The sequence below is a fragment of the Malus domestica genome, chromosome 17 (genome assembly GCF_042453785.1).
Source record: "Malus domestica chromosome 17, GDT2T_hap1".
In the NCBI taxonomy this organism is placed as follows: Eukaryota; Viridiplantae; Streptophyta; class Magnoliopsida; order Rosales; family Rosaceae; genus Malus; species Malus domestica.
The window spans coordinates 23,021,231-23,042,446 of NC_091677.1; the positions used below are offsets into that span (position 1 = coordinate 23,021,231).

Sequence of the window (21,216 nt, forward strand, 5' to 3'; positions counted from 1 at the left end):
CCTAATTACATATGGTATATACAGGTTAGCAGTAATACAAATTGGAATTTATAGACTTGCAATGCCTAGGTTCTTGATATATATACTTGAACCTCTCTAATCTCAACCGTTGTGTCTTAAAGTCTTACAATTTAAAAGTTCAAGTTCAGTTCTAATGAATAAGTTCAAAACAAAGTAAGATGTGAAAAGCAAAATCTCCACAAACTCATTAATCTCTAAAAATATCAAAACTCGTCCCAAAGTAATATAGCAACCAATCATGTTCCATATACATGCCCTCTCTTTGTCCAACTTATTTTTCTCTGAACAGAGATTGTCCTTAAGCCTCTCAATTTGTAGCAAATTCAAATTAGAAAGCAAAATCTGCATATTTTTGTGTACATAGACAAAAATTAACAGAATCAAAGTAAAAAGATGACTTGATGATTGGAATGAGATACTTTCTATCAACGCTTAAACCCAAATGCTATCAAACCAAGGGCAAGGCAATTATCAAAATGAGAAGCGTTAAACTAATTCGAACATTTTGATAAAAAAAAAAATAAAACGAAACTATATCAGACGTTGTTCTCAATTTTGTTAGCCAAGCTATGACTTGTAGGGCAAAGAAGTAATAGTAACCTGAAGAGAAAAGAACCCGAAAAGACATCAAAGAGATCTAAAGTATTTACACCAAAGATCTAAAGAGGGAGATTAACAACAAATTCGTAATTACATTAAAGATACATGCTCAAACAAATAATGGGAAGAAACATAGGAGAACAAAAATCCAAACCTCAAGAATATGATTGTATTACACCAAAGATACATACTTAATTAAAAGTCCCGCCAAGGCAAGTAAAAAATTAAAAGTCAGCAAAAATGAAACTTAACCAAAAGATTTAGTACTAAAAGCAAACCCATACAATTAATCTATCATATAATGAATCTATTCCATACAGATTCGTAGTTTAGGTGTTTCTTCCTAACAATACACCAAAAATATGAGTTTTTAATAGTTTTAATTTATTTCATATATAGTCATGCTAGGGTTATTATGTTCTCCACTTTATGTTTTTCTTCTCCCGATAAATACGGGCCCAAACCTAAGAACTCACATGTGCACATTCAATCACTCAAACACAATTATCAGGGAAAAAAATTCACGGGAAATCATGTGGCATACTTGAATAATTCTCGCCATTAACCTGGAACCCTACAAAAGATAAAAAGATAGAGAGGTCAAAACTCAAGGCATAGATAAAAACTACAATAGAACTAAATACATACATAAAACAAAGAGAAAATAATACACTCTCCAATTGTATGTCTATACACTCTTCATTAGCCAAATTGTTTGAGAAATCAGACAAAAAATAAGCCAAAAACACAAAGAATCAAATCTTAAGAGATAGAATACATACAAAACCTCAATTTGAAAAGAGCCCTCACGAACTGGCTGTAGGAAAGAGATAAAATTTCATAAGAGCGGAGAAGCCAAACGGCGAGGTTTCAATGCAACAACCCTCTGTCTGCCGATCCCAAGAGAGTCTGAAAATGAAGAAGCCTAATTTGTTATTGTTATTTGGGGGGACTGGGGAAGGGAAGTTCCTTATCAATCTCTTATTTTCATAATAACTGCGAGAAGAAATCCAAAAAATTACTCTAAAAAAGAGAAGGAAAAAACCATCCAACCCTGGAGAGTTTGATTCCATTATGCGACGTGAGGATGTCCTCAAACCATCGCAGACTTTGCAGTAGAGAAACTAAGAGATAAACTTAGACTAAAGAAAGAAAAGGCAACGAATTTACTCTCTTCTGATAACTGTAAACTAGGAATAAAAAGGTAAGCTCTCTTCCGATAACTGTCTCTATTCCACGTTCTAAACTCCATTTTCTCCAGGGATTTTTTTTTTTTTCTGCTTTATGTATCTGTTCAGTTATGGTTTTTTTACCTATTTATCCTTATTTTTCGATTTTTTTTGGAATTGGTTGTGAAGAAAACAAAGGAAAATTTTAGGGACTTTCGAATGTTTCACTATTTTGGTGCTCTCCGTTTATCTCTACTAATTAATGAAATCATTTTTGTTAATCAAAAGAGGGTGAAAAAATAAATTAGTCTTCTATCACACAAAAAAAAATGATGGGCAATAATATAATTTCACAAGTCCAAATTTTATTGTTTTTTATTGAAGCCTCACCTACAGATAATGTTAAAATACATCCAATATTAAAAATAAAAAAATCAAACACTCCCCCCATGTTCTCTCTCTCTCCCCCTCTCCTTCTCATTTTCTAAAAAAATGTGTTCATACAAATAAAGTGTGTAGGCAAATGCTAGTATATATAGATTAAACATAACTTTAAAAAAAACCTAGAAGGGATGAGGAAAAAAAATATATAATTGATGACAAACAAATTAAAGAGATTCTTACCTTTAAACAATATATGAGATGTGAGAGTTTCCCTTATTACGCTCATCCGCAAGCCATCAATACTACAATTGTATTAAAGGTGAAATGCCTTTCAATCATAAAGCGCATATCTTTGTGAAGAATTAGAACAAATTGTAAAAACATATTAGAAATCAAATATAGGATTACCAACATCTTACATGGAACTTGGAAGCGTGAATGCATGGACGGAGCTGGCAATGGGCCGGCAAGGACGGATGCCCCCACTCAATTATTTTTTGTTGGAAAAAATATACTCTTTTATTTGTTTGTGATATTAGTATTAACTTTTTTATGCACTATTGTCATCGTTGAAAGAGTATATTCAGTGACACACCCCGATCCTAGAATCAAGGCGTGCTGGCCGTTACGTGAACGTGACGTAACCAAAAGTGCGATGCGGAAGCAAAAGATATGAGAAATACGAAGAAATAAAAACTAACTACTAGCAGTAATATCCAACTAGCATGCTAGAGTGAGTTTAAGTGTGCAGTACACAATTTCAGAGCATAAATACTAGGTGCAGTCAAGTAGGACTATAATTAAATTACAACACCCGCAGGTGAGTCCTACATGCAAGAAGTCTGTCAGAACGCCGAAGAAAACCTCATGAACCACCAACTACTAACTAGAACCTGGAAGGGCGCAAAACAAAATTGAGTGGGTCAGTAAAACCAAAGTTTTCCAAAACATTTCATTTAAAACATTTCTAACCCCTCACTGTAAAACCTGTATACTTTCCAAAAAAAATAACATAATATTTGTTCATATCTCTCAAAACATCAATCTTTATCAAAATCCAGTAAGTATGCCAGGCTATATATGTCAACAACAGAATATGGATGCATCAATATAACATGTGATATAATTAAACAACCGGAGACCCCACAGTTGGTCCTGTACGGTTCATTCTATAGCTCAATATCCAACCCAGCCGGAGTCACCACGGTGACCCGTACGGCACTACTCTGCACATAAATCGGAACTACCTAAAGTAGTATGTATGATAAGAAAGGTGTAAGAATACACTCTAGTGCTTCTCTCATCAATCATTTGCGCGCATAATCTAAGGTCACCTACTAGTCGGAACCACCTCTAGTGATCTATACGACTAGCATGTCGGAACCCTCACATGGTCTGTACGACATGCACCTACTTGGATCCAAAGTGAGCGTGCGGTGCGGTGAATAATATAAGCACTAACACCAAGGGTGCATATTATGAGCTCTCAACACAATTCACATCATCAATGATTCACATGAATAACATAAAACTCACCTGATACTCACATGTGCGTCCACAACACCAATTCACATATATATATATATATATATATATATATATATGCATCAATTATCAATTCATATATCTCATAATATGCGTGCATGACATTTTAAAACGTACTTTCATTTAAACTCAATTTCTGAGAAAAATATCAATAGTATATAGGTATAAACATAAATACTGCCCACTCACTGGTAAGTCGATAGGTCGTAACCCCCGTGACGTCCCTGGATGCGCTCGTCCTCGGGATAGATGTCACCTATATGCGAAACAATTATAAAAACGTTAATTAAAGCACATAACCGACAATTCATAATAACTTCTCATACGGTGCTCAAATTGGGTATATGAATATACCACATCGACCTACTCGACGTCACAGACGTCGAGAAATTTTTAGAAATTTTTTCTGAGGCTGCACGCGCCCCCACGCGCTTAGACAGGCACGCGTCCACGCGCTTCTCCTACCTCGGGCTCGCCGGACTAGTTTTTCCGGTGGCCGAAAACTGGAGATTTTTCAATCTCCTTGTTCTCCGTCATTTCTCAATCATTTTCTTCATATTTTATATCAAAATGAAGCCCTAAGCATGTAGTTTCACGTTAAACTACTTTAAGGCTCTAAAAACTACGAAATCTCACCGGAGAAATTCCAAGAAAACCGGCCAATTTCGAACTCAAGGATCCCGACGTCCAAAACCTTCAAACGAAGCACTCCGAGCTTCCTTGGGACCTCACTAAACTCACTATAAGCTTAGAATTCCCTGAAAATCAACATATCACGAATGCATGAACAGTGACATAAAACTGGGGTTCGGGTTTCACGTGATTTCGAAGGTTTTACGTTCTAAAACTAGTACCAAACGACTCAGGAGATCGAAAGGATGAAGAACCTTACCTTTTTGGCGTCGATCCGCGATGTTTAGAGGGAATTTGGTCTCGTCCGTACGGTTTCGAGAGGGAGAGAGTGACTGAAACAGAGAGGAGAGAGAGAGAGCACGGGGTGAGAGAGGGAGAAAGGATTGATTGAGTGTATGTGTGTGGTCCATCTCAAGCCATCACCATCCATTTCTTTTTCTAACTCCCTAACCACATAAATTACAAACCAATTTTAATCCAACTTAAATTATTTTCCAAAAGCTTATGAAATATGTGTATTTAGTCCAAATAATATCACACACACACATACCTTAATACCCGTCAAGGGTAATTCTGTCATTTCACGTCCCCGATATAAAGAATCCCGGGACGGGCTGTGACATTCAACCATAAAAATTTTGAAGATCGATTGGGAAATTGGATGAGAGATTAATGGGTGAATAATAACATAATTATTTTTTATAAAGAGAGATTTGATGGTATTAGTAATGAAGTTGTCATTCAACATTTCAAAACATGAAACACGTCAAGAGATATTGTAATAAATTGTATAGAAAAAACTTAGTTGAGTACATTCTTGAACTTTTTAATCTGTGACTTTATTATTTGAGGATGCCTCCATCCATGTAGATCTCTAGCTTCGTCCTTGGGTGAATGGGTGAACTTCTTCTTTTCCGCCTAATCTTTTCCTTCTTCAAAAAAAACAAAAAAACAAAATTGAATGGCATGAATTTTTGACAGAATTTGGAAATTCAATTACACTATGTTTGGATGAGGGAAATAAACTTGGAATTTGTGTAAAAATCAGAATTTATAAATTGACATGCACCAGGATTCATAAACATAGAAATTTAGAATTTCCGTGTGGGAAAAAAAAGGAATTTGGGATATCCAATTCTCAAGTTTAAATTTCATGTAAATAGGTGTCATTTCCCAATTTCTATGATTGAGAGTAGCCTTGGCAATTCCTGACATGACACGAAACGAAATTAACAGGTGTTTGGGTCGACACGATAACGAATTGGGTTGTTATCAGGTAACCCGATAAGTACCTGTTAAGATAACAGGTTGGTTCGGGTATACACGTGGGTAACACGATATACGATAAACAAAATATTAATTTTATAATTTTATAACCCTGCAAAAATAATTTAACAATTTTATATCCCTAAAAACTATAAAAATTATATATATATATATATATATTAAATTAAATATTAAAAATTGGTGACCATTTGATCAACTTAAATATACATACCATTCAATTTCTTAAGTGTTATACGTACAAAATAAATAAATTTAAATATACTTAATATATATATATATATATATATATATATATATATATACACACACCACTGAACTTGATGGGATACAAATTTTACGAAACTAATTTCAATGATCCAACCATCAAACTTGTTTGTATATGCTTCAAGATCGCATCAGCAAAAAATCACAAAAAACAAACATTCAGAGATCAAGTAATGGGACAAAACATTTCGACGGTTATCAACAAAAAATCACGATTTAATGGTTATTTTAACTTTGATTCTGATGATTTTTTACAGCTACACTCCTTGACCCTATAGGAATACAATGAATGAACTCGATCTAAAATTTAATTTACACTAATGATTACCATAAAATCTTATGTTATACTTAATAAAAGTATGAATAAACTCTTAAGTGTTAGTGAATCTATTGTTTTGATGGGATACGCATTCTACGAAACTAGTTTCAACGAACCAACCGTCAAAGATGTTTGTATATACTTTGAGATCGCATGCTCCAAAAATTGCAAAAAACAAACATTCAAATATCAAGTAACGAGACAAAACTTTTCAACAGTTATCAACGAAAAATCACAATTTAATGGTTATTTTAACTCTGATTTTGATGATTTTTTACAGCTACACTGGTTGACCCTATATGAATACAATGAATGAACTCGATCTTCAATTTAAAATATTTACACTAGTGGATACCACAAAATCTTATGTTATACTTTATTAAAGTATGAATAAACTTTTAAGTATTAGTGAATCTATCGTTTTGATGGGATATACATTCTACGAAACTAATTTCAACGCATTCTACGAAACTAATTTCAACGATCCAATCGTCAAACTTGTTTGTATATACTTCGAGATCGCATGTGCTAAAAATCGCAAAAAATAAACATTCAGAGATCAAGTAACAGGACAAAACTTTTTTACGGTTATCAACGAAAAATCACGATTTAACGGTTATTTTAACTCCGATTTTGATGATTTTTTTACAGCTACACTCCTTGACCCTATATGAATACAATGAATGAACTCAATCTTCAATTTAAAATATTTACACTAGTGGATACCACAAAATCTTATGTTATACTTAATGAAAGTATAAATAAACTCTAAGTGTTAGTGAATCTATCGTTTTGATATGATACGCATTATACGAAACTAATTTCAACGATCAAACCGTCAAACTTGTTGGTATATGCTTCAAGATCGCATACACCCAAAAAAAAAAAAACATTCAGAGATCAAGTAATGGGACAAAACCTTTCGACGGTTATCAACGAAAAATCACTATTTAACGATTATTTTAACTCTGATTTTGATGATTTTTTACAGCTACACTCATTGACCCTATATGAATACAAGGAATGAATTCTATCTTTAATTTAAAATATTTACACCAGTGGATAACATAAAATCTTATGTCATGATGATCGATGAAAATTGAGGATTTTGTAAAAGGAATAACATGCAAGCTTTGAGTTCCATGGGGAAGGTTTAAACTTTTGAGAAAGGCTTCACAACCTTGAAAACAAAAACTCTTTCATTTTGCATATCCTTGCACATTTAATATTTTGTAATAGATTAGTAGTGTATGAATGTTTGTTTATTAGGCTCTTATTTTCGAGTGTAGATGTAGTATTTAAACGACAAATGTGCTTTAATGTTTTGAAGTAATATGTATGTGGAAATGTGTGGTATGTGCAAATTTAAGAAAAAAAATATTTTTTTTCTTAACGAGTCATAACGGGTCGAGTCACTTTACCCTTGTTAAGGACCTGTTAAGATAACGGGTGTGACACGACACAACCCGTTAAGATAACAGGTGTTACACAAAAACAACACGAACACGAAAACACGACTCGTTTGCTAGGCCTAATTGAGAGTTTAAAAATAACAAATTCCATATTCAATTCCATTTTTCTTTTGGGTTAACCAAATAAGAAAATTCACAAATTCTAGAAAATAAAATCCCGTCATTTTAAAATTCCTTAGTAATCTTAAATTTCTTCATTCAAACATAATGTTAAAGAATAGCAAAGCACCCATGAATGCTTGGCGTTGGATTTCCATGGAAAAAAAAGTTGAGAAAGTAAAAGAAATAATTTAAATTGAAACGATATGAAGAATTTACAAACTGAATTTAAAGAAAAAAAGTGAATAAAACAAAAAACCTTTTGATCAGACCATTAGAGACTTCATGTTTTTGGCAGCAATCATGGAGAAACAATTTTGAAGCGTAATCCATAACCATGGAGAACAATGAAAGCACCTGTAATTATATTAAAAAAAAAATTTATAATTGAAAACTCAAAAAATAAAATATAGCTTGAAACGTAAATTTAAAGACCTGCACCGCAACATTTCTGCATTTGAACGAAAAATTAACTTCATACCGAAATCAAACTCCAAGAAAATAGAAGAAAAAAATATATAAAAAACTTGATACTGAAAGACTTAGATGATCTACAAGGGCGAAGCCAGAATTTTTTCCTTGTGTGAGCTAATCGAAAATAGTACTATAAAATCATATGTTTATTTTTTACTTATATAAACTTATATAATAATCAATATAAAAGAACAACAATATAAATAAACTATTCTCAAAATCATAACCCTAACTGATAAATTCATTGACCATATAAATAATTAACCTACTAATTAAATCAAGAATAAGTAAATATAGAGATTAAGAAAGTACCAAATGTGACATTTATTGGAAAATCGAAACGAAAATTACACTATATTTGGATAAAGAAATTTAAGATTGCTGAGAAATTTTAAAATGATGGAAATTGAAATGAAGGGATTTTATTTTCTACAATTTGTAAATTTTGTTGTTTGGTTAACTTAAAAGAACAATGGAATTGAAAACTGAATTTGTTAATTTTAAACTCTCAATTATAGAAATTCTATAATTGGGAAATGACACATATTTACATGAAATTTAAACTTAGAAATTGGAGGCCCCAAATTCCAATTTTTTTTTCCACGCGAAAATTCTAAATTTCTATATTATAAATCCAAACAAGAGAATTGATGCATGTCAATTTATAAATTCTGACTTTTATCCAAATTCCAAGTTTATTTCCCACATCCAAACATAGTGTTAAGGAATTGCGGACATAAGGATTTAATTGTGGATTTAAAGAAATTATTTTTCTTTTCTTGAGTAAGAAACATATGGTCTAAATTACATAGGGTAAATGGTCCCTTTCTTTAAAGAATATGATAAAAAAAAAAAACTGGAGATAGAACTAATTTATAGTTTTTAGCATAAAACGTATTATTTATTACCTACCCTTTATAAAATATACATTAAATAATAATCTCTATTGAAATTGAGTAAGCTATAAACATGATTTTACAAAAAAAAATAATTCTATTCACAAACCCATTTTTACTTCCAAGAGCCTTATTAATTTTCGGTTAGTGATCATCTCCAACTCTTTCGATTCGAACAATCGAAAATTGAGAGGGGTGTGTGAGAAGTAAAAATGAGTGCATAGATATCAGTCTTCCAGAAAACCTCCCTGGGCTACAGCCCACCTTAGCCTTGTAGGTGGATACGCCATTGATGATCTAGATTTTGCATGATAGAGAAAAATATAAACCCAACAGTAACTGCTGAGAGCAGTTTAAAAAATGACATCCACGTTTATCCTCTTATCTTCTGAACGATTTTACCATTTGGTTTGAATTATCTCTTTTTATTTTTGTTTGTTTTGGTTGTGAAGAAAACAAAGGGGTATTTTCAAGTTTCTGAATGTTTCACCATTTTGGCCTTCTCCCTTTATATATATATATATATAATAAATTTACTTAAATTCTTCTAGTCCACCTAGATCCTAGGAGCCTAGCCGCTTAGGCGCTAGGTCCCAGCCTATCACCTGACTAGCGCCTAGCGTCTTTTAGAACTTTGGCAAAAATGGTTGAGGACGGATTGAACTGATTCTACAAAAATGGTAGAAAACTAGTTGAACTGATTCTGCAAAAATGGTCGATGACGGATTGAACTGATTCTAATAATAAAATATACAAACTAATTCTACATATAGTTTCAAAACTGATTATGTATAAATAGTCGATGATGGGTTGAGCATGTGGCACATATTAATTTTGTTGGAGTTGTGGGAGCTGGGTTCTATTAACAGCCCTAAAGTCGTAGGGATATGATTGGTATTTTAAAACATTTTTTTCATTTTTTTGGGCTGGGCTGAATTATTTTTATGTTTTTGTTTCTCCATGACATGTTTAAAAACTAGTGGAGTTTTTCGTCATATAGTGAAATTTTTTGTCTCTAAATATAAAGCTCCATTTCTTTGAAGTATAAAGTTAAAGAATGAGGATCCTCTCCGATCTTCTTTGTGAGCATTCAGAAGATTCTTTAATCGTATATGTTCATTGTAAATCGTGCGGCTAATTTTCGTCAGGTACTATTTGTGTTCAATTTTAAATAAAATTTTTAAAATGATTTCTGACCGTATGATATACGATGAATGTACACGATTAAAAGATTTTCGAGATCCTCACAAAGAGGATCCTCATTCAAGGTTAAAAAATGTGGGTTTTTGCACTCTTTTTATTTCTATGCACATTCATATTTATTTTTTTATCTTTATATTGAACAAAATTAAAGAAAACAACAGACATGAATACACAAAGGGTACTCCTATTTATATACTTATTTTTATTTCTCAACCCCTTTTCAATTTTTATTTGTCTAATCAAATGAATTGAAAAAAATTATTAAGGTTGTGGTACAAGTCAGATCCCAATATTTTAAAATATATTTTTTCCTTCAAAAGGAATTCTTTTTACTTTTATGATTCGTAATCGAAATGAGAATGTGGAATTGAATTTCGATTACGGAATACTCCGGTGTTTACTAAACATGGATGAATAAAAAAAGTAATGGGGTCCACACAAATTTTGGAATTCAATTCCTTGTATTGGTGGAATTGGATTCCCCAGATATAGGTGGTAATCCAATTCCTGATTGTTTGGGTAATTGAAATGACACTTTTGTTCCCTTTATGCCCTCATTTACTTTTTTTATTTCCAAGATTATTCTTTATAAACTCATTAAAGTATATAAAATATTTGATTTGGGACAAGGGCATTTTAGTAATCATACTAGTTTATATTCCGATTCTGCTGAATTAGTAAACAGCTTTATGGAATTCTATTCCGATTCCAGAACATTTAAGTAAACATCTTCAACAGGAATCCGATTCTGACTTTGCATCATTCCAATTCCTCCTCAATTCAATTTATTCTCAATTCAATTCCTCGTATTTTCATTATTGTTACCTAAACGCGCCATTAGTTTAACGAAAAACGGCGCCGTGTACCTTGTCAAACTCAGTACTTCGAATTTCTAGTTTTTACGAGCAATCAGAATTCGGATTAACTCTCTCTCTCTCTCTCTCTCTCTCTCTCTCATTTCACCTGTCCGGAAACTAGACGCGAATCACGGAGAAGCTTCTTCCTTCAGCTCAACGAAGCATACCGCCATGATTTGATCCCCAAATCCGCCGGCATTAATCGGACCCCCAGAACCAGGTTCATTTCTCTTCCGCTCCTCTCCGATTCCACCCTTTTCGAATCGGATCCTGATCATTCTTTATATTTTGTTTCCATTCCGATCGGTTTTTGTTTGTTTGGTTTTTCGAAATTGAATGTGAATTGAATCTGAATCTGATTCGGTTCGTTTTTGTTTACAGAATGGCGTGGTTCAGTGGGAAAGTGTCTTTGGGGAACTTTCCCGATCTCGCCGGGGCCGTGAACAAGCTCCAGGAGAGCGTTAAGAACATCGAGAAGAATTTCGATAGCGCCCTTGGGTTCGAAGACAGAGAGAAAGCCGAATCCGGCAATGAAGGTACTTCTCAATCTCACACATTGTTCATATTTGTCTCACTTTATCTATTTTTCTGTATCTTGTTACATGAGTTTTATGATATTGCTTATCGGGTTCAAAAATGAGCTACATTCTATGCTTCACTAAGTAAAATGGTGTCATGGTTCGTGTTACGCAACTTAAAACTGCTTTGCTCAATCAAACCACAAGGAAAGAATGCCGTCTTTAGGGCTTATATAGATTGCATTTTCGGTTAATGGTAAATTGTGATTTCTCCCAGTGTGTTTCTAGGAGATGGGTTTTTTTTTTGGTTGGAAGTCGTGTACACTATAAGCGGCTAAAAGAGATTTTAAATACTTGAAAATTATTCGGTAGCTATTTATGTTCTCTGAGTCTCTATTTTGGACGGAAATTGAAATGTGATATCCTCTCTATATGTATGACAGCTTCAGGATTATGGCCTTCATCTACTGAAAGGATTATGTCCTTTATGGGGCAACAAGATGAGGAAAGTAATGTTGAATCATCAGAGAAAGCCCGGTCTTCTGAGTTTCCACCTAAGGTTGACAAATCACCTGGGGAAACTGAATCTCTACAGATAACATCTACGGTTGAGGAGAAAGAAGGGGCCAAAGCTGAAACTTTGCAACAATCTACAACTGAACAGATGGCTGCTAAAGAGGAAAATGAAGTTGTCAAGGAAGAAAAAGATGATAACCCTGCTACGGTTGTGGGGGAAACAAAGACTGTGATAGCAGAGTCTGAAAAATCTGAATCTGAGTCTTCTTCAGTGCCAGTTGAACAACCTGAATCGACTGTTAAGAATGCTGGCCCATCAGATTCTGTTGATTCTCAAGAACACAACACGATTTCTATGGCGGGACCCTCAGAAAATTCAGAATCATCGCAGGAAAAGTCAGGATCTGTTGATGCGGATCAAGTTGAGGAAGCTAGTACTGCTCTGCTTGGTGGGGCACATGGTATAGTCGATGTGCATGAGAATTTGGATGAACATAGACCACAAGTAGAGAAGGATGGACATATGACGCAGGTTGAAGAGAATGTTGATATGATTTCTCCAGTTGAAGCTGAGTCATCGACTGATAGTCAGCCTGGAGGTTTGGATGAGCCCTCCGTCTCAACGGAGGAGATTCACAATGTTGGTAGATCTTCTACTAATCAACTACCCAATGTGCATCCTTCTGATGATGCAGTTTCTGAATTGGCTTTGAAAGAGCAAAATGCTGTTGTTGAGGAACCTGAAGTTGATCAACGAGCTGATGATAATGAAGCTGACGTTAAAGAGCAGAGCTCAGGAGAAAATGCATCTGGCTCTTCAGATGCTTTGATTGAATTGGAGAAGGCAAAGATGGAGACTAAAATGATGGAAGCTGCATTGCTAGGAGCTGCAAGACAAGCTCAGGTACACAATGAAATGAATACGTAGCAGCTTATTTGAGAGCTTTTAATACTTTAACCATTTGTTTATTGTTACAGTCAGTTTAGTGGATAGACACTTCAGACACCGCTGCTGAACTTCTTGACTGAATCTATTTTAATATATTAGTGGTGTGTAGTGTCAATATATATATATATATATAGGGTGGTGCTATCCACACACCCCTTTTTTCCATCCACACACCCCCTGTTTAGTTCTTTCCCTTGATCCTCTTCATTTCATTTGATCCGGTGACACACGCTTTTGACACACATTCTGGCACACAGGGCCCACTCCGTAATGTATTTCAATTATTTGAACCGTCTATCTTTTAGGTCTTCCCTCAAAGATCACGTCTACCAAAAATTACCCAAATCCGAAACCATATGACCGTTGGATTAAATTTAGCGTTTGTTTGTAGAACCGTATTCGGCCATTTTCTTCATTACAAATGAATGTGTTACTGTTTTGGATTTGTCCAATTTTTTGCAAGGATGATCTATGATGATGTACTAAAATATAGACAGTTCAGGTCGTTGAAATACATTATGAAGTGGGCCCTACAAAATGGGTGTTAAAAGCCTATGTCCCAGGATCCTAACCCTATATATATATGTGTGTGTGTGTGTGTGTGTGTATGAAAGTTGGATAGTTAACCTGAAAACCTGGCATTTTCAGGTTACGTGTCTGTGTTGATATAGGAAAAAGAAACATTATCCATTTGTGTATATGGGAACTAGATAAGGTACCTAAAAATACAAAAAACAATAATAAAATTTCTTATGCTGTCTATCCATTGTGGTTCTCTTGGCGCATTTATGTTTCATTGTTCATGTTCATTTCATTATTTGTCTTCTGTTCTGACATCTAATATATTTGATTCCTTTTCCAGGCAAAAGCTGATGAGATTGCAAAGTTTATGAACGAAAATGAGCAATTAAAAACTGTGATTGAGGATTTGAAAGTAGGTGTATTTGTACATTTTTTATTCTTAGTTATTTTGGGTACATTTGATAATGACTTGTTCATGTATGTTTTTGCTTTGATTTGTTCACACTTGGTGTATGATGCACTTGTATTCACTACCATCTTCCATAAATGGCCTTCTCTTCACATTTGTTTGTCCGCAAATAAGGCCAATCAGGGAAATTCTCAGACAGAGGCAGTTTTCCCATTGGCTTGTCACTGAAGCATTTATTAAAAAAATATGGGTGAAATTATATCAGCCACATTATGCTAATTCTTCGTATCATTACTTATGTTGATTTATTATTTTAAAATTTAAATGCATTAATCTATCATTTGTGATTTATTTATTTTTATGTAAATCAAACTTGAATGCATATATTTTATTTTGATTATTCATTTTGTGTAGTGGGAATCATTCATGATGCTTTATCATTTTCAGTGTAATTTATCATGTTATGGAATTATAAGTTACCAGTTTGCACATACAATCTGATGGTTGTCCTTATTTATACATTTGATGTTTAGACAAACTTCTGGTCTTTCTTGAAACCAACCATGGCTGACTGGTTCACCTTGTCATTATTAATTTATTATTTTTCCCCCTTGAATTGCTTTATCAGTCATGCAGTATTGCATTGTAATAAAGTACTTTTATTTTAGATTTTCACATTTTAACTGGTGAAAGTAATTGGACAGAGAAAATCCAGTGATGCAGAAGTTGAGTCTCTGCGAGAGGAATATCATCAAAGGGTTGCAACACTTGAAAGGAAGGTAGTTCTTCTAAAAAATTCTTGTTTAAAGTTGTGCTGGGATTGATCTAACTGTTAACTGTGCGCACTATGTTTTCGATCATATGCTAACTTGGATTTTGTATTGTTTGTTTAAATCCTTACTGCTATTGTATTGATATTTTATATTCCTTTGTATGATTTCAGGTTTATGCTCTTACTAAGGAAAGGGACACACTTAGGCGGGAACAGAATAAGAAAAGTGACGCAGCTGCTCTTCTGAAGGAAAAAGATGAAATAATTAATCAAGTTATGGCTGAAGGTAAAAATATTATTTTCCCTCCATATTTGGTTCAGTTTACTACATATTCTATATATGTATTGACAAAAATGTATTGGATTTTTTTTTAATATATATGAAGCTAGTCTGCTTATGTTTAGGTACAAATGTTTTCTTGCTAGTTCCCAGATTTGTCAATGACTTATAGCAGTTCTATTAAGTTTTCTTGTACAAGATGGAAATTTATGGAAGGAGTCTTTGTCAAAGAAAAAAATTATTGTTAAGTATTCTGGGAAACTGATAATAATCCGGTTCGGATACTTGGGGAAAGTGATTTGGTTAAGGTTGCTGCATTGGTCATTATGAAAATTTTGAGTTGTTCCAATGATCTACAGTTGCTTTCATGATATTTCTTGAGTAAGATTGGTAAAGTACAGCTTTCAATAATTTTTTTCTTTCTTAGTTAGATATTGCTTCATGGATGACTTGATCCGTGTCAATGGAGCAAACAAACTACAAAGTTGTAAGGATGAGAAGGGCTACTTGGCGTTAGTGTAGGGTAGGAATCATAATACAGCAGTTTACAGTTGCTTTCATGACATTGGCTCAAGTAAGTTTGGTTATCATTTTTCTTAGCTAAATATGGCTCCATTCTGTGTTGATGGAGCAAGCAAATAACAAAGTTGTGAAGGATGAGAGGGGCTACTTCGCTTTAGGGTAGGGAGGAAATGATTGCATAAAATGTAGATAGAGAGCAAATGACAAATCAGACAAAAGGTAGGCTTGGGATGGATTGTGAAAATCATTGATTTGAAAGGCTAAAATGAATTTGGCCCTTAAGCATTAAGAATTTTTAGTGAGCTGACTTTTTCTGGAGTCTTTAAGAACATCTCTCTCTCTCTCTCTCTGTGACATTATGTGTAATTCATTGAAATTGTGTGTTATCTGCTAAACCAGAGGACTTCTGACTAGATTTCATATTTCAATCATTATGAAAATTCCTTCATATATTCAATTTTTGTACCAGGCGAAGAGCTTTCAAAAAAGCAGGCTGCTCAAGAAGCTCAGATTAGGAAATTAAGGGCTCAGGTATGCCAGCAGGTCTACTTATTGTCTGATTTTTCATTCTTTAATCCTTCCCTGCTAGCTATTCTTATCTTTTTCTACTGAATACTAGATCAGAGAGTTGGAAGAAGAGAAGAAAGGGTTGAGTACTAAACTTCAGGTAATTCAAGTTAGAATCCTTAAAATTGTGGTTCTCTGATTTAATTTTTCAAAGTAAACTCTTTCAGTCATCATAGAATTTGAAATGACATTGATGCTATGACACTTAAATTGGTCAGCCCTCGTTTTTCTTTCAAAGCTGCAAGGTTGAAACAATCAACTATTTAACCAAAGGAACATTATTGTTCTCACTCTTATGTTTATATGGTAATATACATATGGATAATGAGTTTGCATCTAGTGAATGGTCTTCGTTCTTTGGTGCAAAAATGGCTGTCATTAGTACTATGTCTGTGGTTCTTCCTTCAGGTAGAAGAGAATAAAGTAGAGAGCATTAAGAAGGACAAGACAGCAACAGAAAAGTTGCTGCAGGAAAGCATTGAAAAGCACCAAACAGAACTTGCATTACAGAAAGAGTATTATACTAATGCTTTGGCTGCTGCCAAGGAGGCAGAAGCTATGGCCGAGGCACGAGCCAACGATGAAGCCAGATCTGAACTAGAGAAGCGTCTAAAAGAGGCCGAGGAACGTGAGGCTTTGCTAGTTCAGGCACTTGAAGAGTTGCGGCAGACTCTAACTAGAAAGGAACAGCAGGTTTTTTACTTGTCTATTGTCATTGGTTGTTTAAGCTGACCTGCCAAAAGTTGTGGCCTAAGTTACCTGTTCATTTAATTTCAGGCAGTATTTAGAGAAGACATGCTTCGCCGGGACATTGAGGATCTTCAAAAACGTTATCAAGTCCGTAAAGCTTCCTTTGATTGTCATTTACTTTTCTTCTTATATATTTTTTTGGCTCCAAGTGTTGCAAATGTATTGCAATTTATTTGATTAATGTTGTTTTTTTCTAGGCAAGTGAGCGCCGATGTGAGGAGTTGATTACCCAAGTACCAGAATCTACTAGGCCTCTTCTTAGGCAGATTGAAGCTATGCAGGTGAGTGCAGAGTTGAATGCTTTTTTAGGGCATACTTTGAGGATTTTAATGCACCTTGGATGCTGGTCTTTAATTTGCTTAGAGTCAGGCTCATGGAGTTTGATTACAGTCTTGACTCTTTATTGTTTCCTTGGTAACAGGAAACAACTTCAAGAAGAGCAGAAGCTTGGGCAGCTGTTGAGAGGTCTCTTAACTCTCGACTCCAGGTTTGTGGAATGTCTTGGCAAGTTATGATTTAGAATTTGAAATATGTATAGGGTCATTTATCTTTAATGCTTCTACAGGAAGCAGAGGCCAAAGCTGCAGCTGCTGAGGAAAGAGAGCAATCTGTTAATGAGCGCTTGTCTCAAACCTTCTCTAGAATTAATGTTCTTGAGGCTCAGGTTGGATTTCTATGGGCTGTATCAGTGGGAATTATCAAAATTTTGTTATTATTTCATTAACTTATACCAGATATATATCTCAGATTTCATGTCTTAGAGCTGAGCAATCCCAGTTAAGTAAGTCTGTTGAAAAGGAGAGACAAAGAGCCGCTGAAAATAGGCAGGAGTACCTTGCAGCAAAGGAGGAAGCTGACACTCAAGAAGGCTGTGCAAGCCAGCTTGAAGAAGAAATTAGGGAACTCAGGCGAAAACATAAGCAAGATTTACAAGATGCATTGATGCACAGGGAACTGCTACAGCAGGTGATGCTTCTTGGTTCATTGATAAATATATTGTATTTCAATTCTATGAAAGTGGCCTCTCTCCTCATATTTATTTGTCTGATTGTTAAGTGAAATTGCTCCTTTTAATATTTGTAATAGCAAGAGTTGATTTGATGTATCTACATTCTGAAGTGACTATGGCAAAAAAAAAAAAAAAAATCGGAAGTGATGAGCAAGGCAACTGAAAAGAAATTGTTGAACCATATATGCTTAAATTGTTTAGAGAACTCCCATTGTTTCGGTTCGATTTATTCCTCTCCTCGGTCGCAATCTTTTAATCTTGATAGTAAGAAACAGAATCCATTAAAATAAATAGGCAGTAAGACATAGGAACTTCTCCTGATAGTGTTAGAAATAGTTTATTATTATTAGTATTTTATTTCGGTTACAAATTATGATTTGTATTTCATATTTGATGCAACAAAAATGTTATTCATACCAAAAAGAATGTGTAAAAGGCAGAAGCAGTTGATCTGAAACTAATCTGAGCATACAAAGTTGAGTTCCTTGTTCAGTATATAACATTAGTGATCATTAGCTTTCCTGACTTAGGCTTTTGATTTTGACAGGAGGTAGAAAGGGAGAAAGCTGCTAGGTTAGAGTTGGAAAAGACGGCTCGTGTCCGTTCTGCTACTGTATCTGATCAGACTACTATAACAAGGCACAATTCAGCTGTAGAGAATGGTTTGATGCTTTGGCTTATGTAAATTATGTTACATCAGTTGTCTGTCGGCTATGCTATAATTTTGTTTACTTTTGACAGGAAGCTTGAGCCGAAAACTCTCAAGTGCTAGCAGCCTAGGGAGCATGGAGGAAAGCTATTTTCTGCAAGCATCTTTAGACTCATCCGATGGTTTCTCTGAGAGGAGAAATGCTGGAGAGGCAACCATGAGTCCGTACTATATGAAGAGCATGACACCTAGTGCTTTTGAAGCTTCTCTTCGTCAGAAGGAGGGTGAACTAGCATCTTACATGTCTCGTTTGGTGCGTATTAATTTTCAAGCTCCTCATATACAGAAATGTCACTGAGAACTATATCGCATGTTATAGTATTGTTTGCTTTGATAATTAATATTCTGAATTAATATTCCAGATTAATTTAGGCGTTACACCTTGAAAAAAACAAAACACTAAAAGAACTAGCATAGAACCAACATGGACTCTTAAGTCCCCTAGAAAATGTTTGTTACTGTGTTTTGTCTGATACGTTTTTCATCAATTTTACTTCAGGCATCCATGGAATCTATTCGTGATTCTCTTGCTGAGGAGTTGGTCAAAATGACAGAACAGGTGAGTTTGAATCTGAATTAATTATTGTATGGAGGTATCTTGCTTATAACTGAGCTAGAGATTAATCATGTTGCTGCAGTGTGAAAAGTTAAGGACAGAGGCTGTCATGTTGCCTGGTATGCGAGCAGAGCTAGATGCACTAAGGAGACGGCACTCTGCTGCACTGGAGCTAATGGGCGAACGCGATGAGGAGGTACATTTAAGTTTCAAATTTTTACGTATAAATTGTCTAAATGATTCATGTGTATGACATGTAATGCTCAGCCTTTAGAGATCTTGAAAAAGTCGTTTAAAACTTAAAGTGTAGCTACTGTGTGCATGGACGGGTTAATAAGTTTTCTTCAGGTGTCAAGTTTATCAAACATAGCAGCAGTTAAATTCACAGCTAATAACATTAATTCAATTGACATTAACATAATAGGAATATTATGTTTATTGAGGATTCCCCAAATACCTAAAATAGACACAGAGATCGACCGCTTATTACTATATACGATTTTATTTACTTGTTTTGGCAAACAAATGCTATGGTAGATTAGATAAAGCCTCCCTCTATCCAATCTAAACTAATTTTTTTCCTTCTCCAAGTTATACAGCACGAGTCTCGACTCAATTAAGTTTGTCTAAGGAGGCTACCATCACTTCTCTGTTTAATAAAATGTTAAAAGAGAAAAACAGAAGCAGCATTAGTAGGAATAGATTAAAAGTGCATAAAAAAACTGATTTAGAGTTAAATTTTAGCACTCTCTCAGACTCACGCTCCGTCTCCTAATTTCCATCCGATTTATAGACATTGAAAACGAGAGAGAGAGAGAGAGAGAGAGAGAGAGAGAGAGAGATGAACCATCTTAGTATAGCACATATGACTAGTTGCACTGATGGGAAGATTCCCTATTCCCTTTCCTTAGTTGTCATTTTCCAATTATTCTGTTTATCTACTTTTAATTTGGGAAGCATGAAAATTGATATTCTACGGCTAGTCCTGATTTTAAAGTGGCTGTGTCTGTCTAGCTGGAGGAACTTCGTGCGGATATTGTGGACTTGAAGGAGATGTACAGAGAGCAAGTAAACTTGCTTGTCAACAAGGTAAATATTGTGCTGATTAAAGTCCGATTTTTCTCCCCCTAAAAACTCATGATGTTTGTTTTCTAATGTTATACAATTATATATGCCCACGTATATCTACAGATCCAGATAATGAGCTCATCCGTTGGAGCCTAAAAGGTACGTTATAGCGCGTCTACTAATTCATGATCTTCATGGTCATATATAATGTATACTGGGTAAATGGGAATTGTTTGTTCAAAGATGTTGTACTCTCTGGTTCCGGGTGTCCTAAAACTTTGTTTTGGCCGAAGAGTTCGGTAGCAACTACCGAAAGCGTAATACGCGCCCGCGCTTGTTAAACATGTATGTAATTTGGGGGAATTGTTGTATAGCATGAATCCTGGTGTCAGATTTTGCCAGGTTATAAGGTCTCAAGTATTTTGTTACTATATTTACCTTCAAATAATATGAATTCAGATTTATTTTTTCCCCCCTTTGCCCTACGGGTGTATATTCCCACCCAGCTTTCATGCTTTTCCTCCCCAACCAAAAGTTTGAGCTCCCATGTCCTTATGAATTTGGGCCCTTTGAAAAATTATGACTTCTCAAGTTTGGGCCACTATGTGTCCATGTAAAATCTCTCAACACAATCAGTTTTAATATTGTTTGATAACTATTTTATTTTTAATTTTTCGATTTTCGTTTTTTTTAAAACTGAAAATTTGTTTATTATTAACTTTCAGTTTTCTGTTTAAAAAAATAGTGAAAACTGAAAGCTAAATTTAGAAAACTCAAAAAGTGGTTTGGAGTTTTTTTTTTTGAAAATTAAAAACTCAAAATAACTACGAAACAAGTTTTTAGTTT

At 34.4% G+C, this 21,216-nt stretch overlaps 1 protein-coding gene and 1 long non-coding RNA gene across 2 annotated transcripts; one reads left to right on the top strand and one right to left on the bottom strand.

Annotated features, from left to right (window-relative positions):
* Window positions 1-1,056: 1,056 nt before the first annotated feature.
* On the bottom strand, window positions 1,057-1,815 carry LOC139193508 (uncharacterized). Its single transcript, XR_011577706.1, has 3 exons — window positions 1,675-1,815; window positions 1,404-1,530; window positions 1,057-1,195 (listed from the first exon to the last, which is right to left on the bottom strand). It is a non-coding gene; the product is annotated as an uncharacterized lncRNA (long non-coding RNA).
* Window positions 1,816-11,180: 9,365 nt separating this feature from the next.
* On the top strand, window positions 11,181-20,842 carry LOC103405445 (golgin candidate 5). The gene is made up of 20 exons (XM_008344447.4): window positions 11,181-11,443; window positions 11,605-11,759; window positions 12,185-13,161; window positions 14,069-14,140; window positions 14,842-14,916; window positions 15,081-15,195; window positions 16,181-16,242; window positions 16,331-16,378; window positions 16,687-16,971; window positions 17,056-17,115; window positions 17,226-17,309; window positions 17,450-17,515; window positions 17,594-17,692; window positions 17,776-17,994; window positions 18,585-18,699; window positions 18,779-18,999; window positions 19,246-19,305; window positions 19,385-19,498; window positions 20,317-20,391; window positions 20,494-20,842. The coding sequence occupies exons 2-20, from the start codon at window positions 11,606-11,608 to the stop codon at window positions 20,524-20,526; spliced, it is 2,934 nt and encodes a 977-aa protein (XP_008342669.1). The 5' UTR covers window positions 11,181-11,443; window position 11,605; the 3' UTR covers window positions 20,527-20,842.
* Window positions 20,843-21,216: the final 374 nt, after the last annotated feature.

Coding starts and splice junctions, on each gene's coding strand:
- LOC103405445 (XM_008344447.4), top strand. CDS start 11,606: ATGGCGTGGTTCAGTGGGAAAGTGTCTTTGGGGAACTTTCCCGATCTC. Junction 11,760..12,184: donor AGCCGAATCCGGCAATGAAG/GTACTTCTCAAT, acceptor TATGTATGACAG/CTTCAGGATTATGGCCTTCA. Junction 17,995..18,584: donor ACAGGGAACTGCTACAGCAG/GTGATGCTTCTT, acceptor TGATTTTGACAG/GAGGTAGAAAGGGAGAAAGC.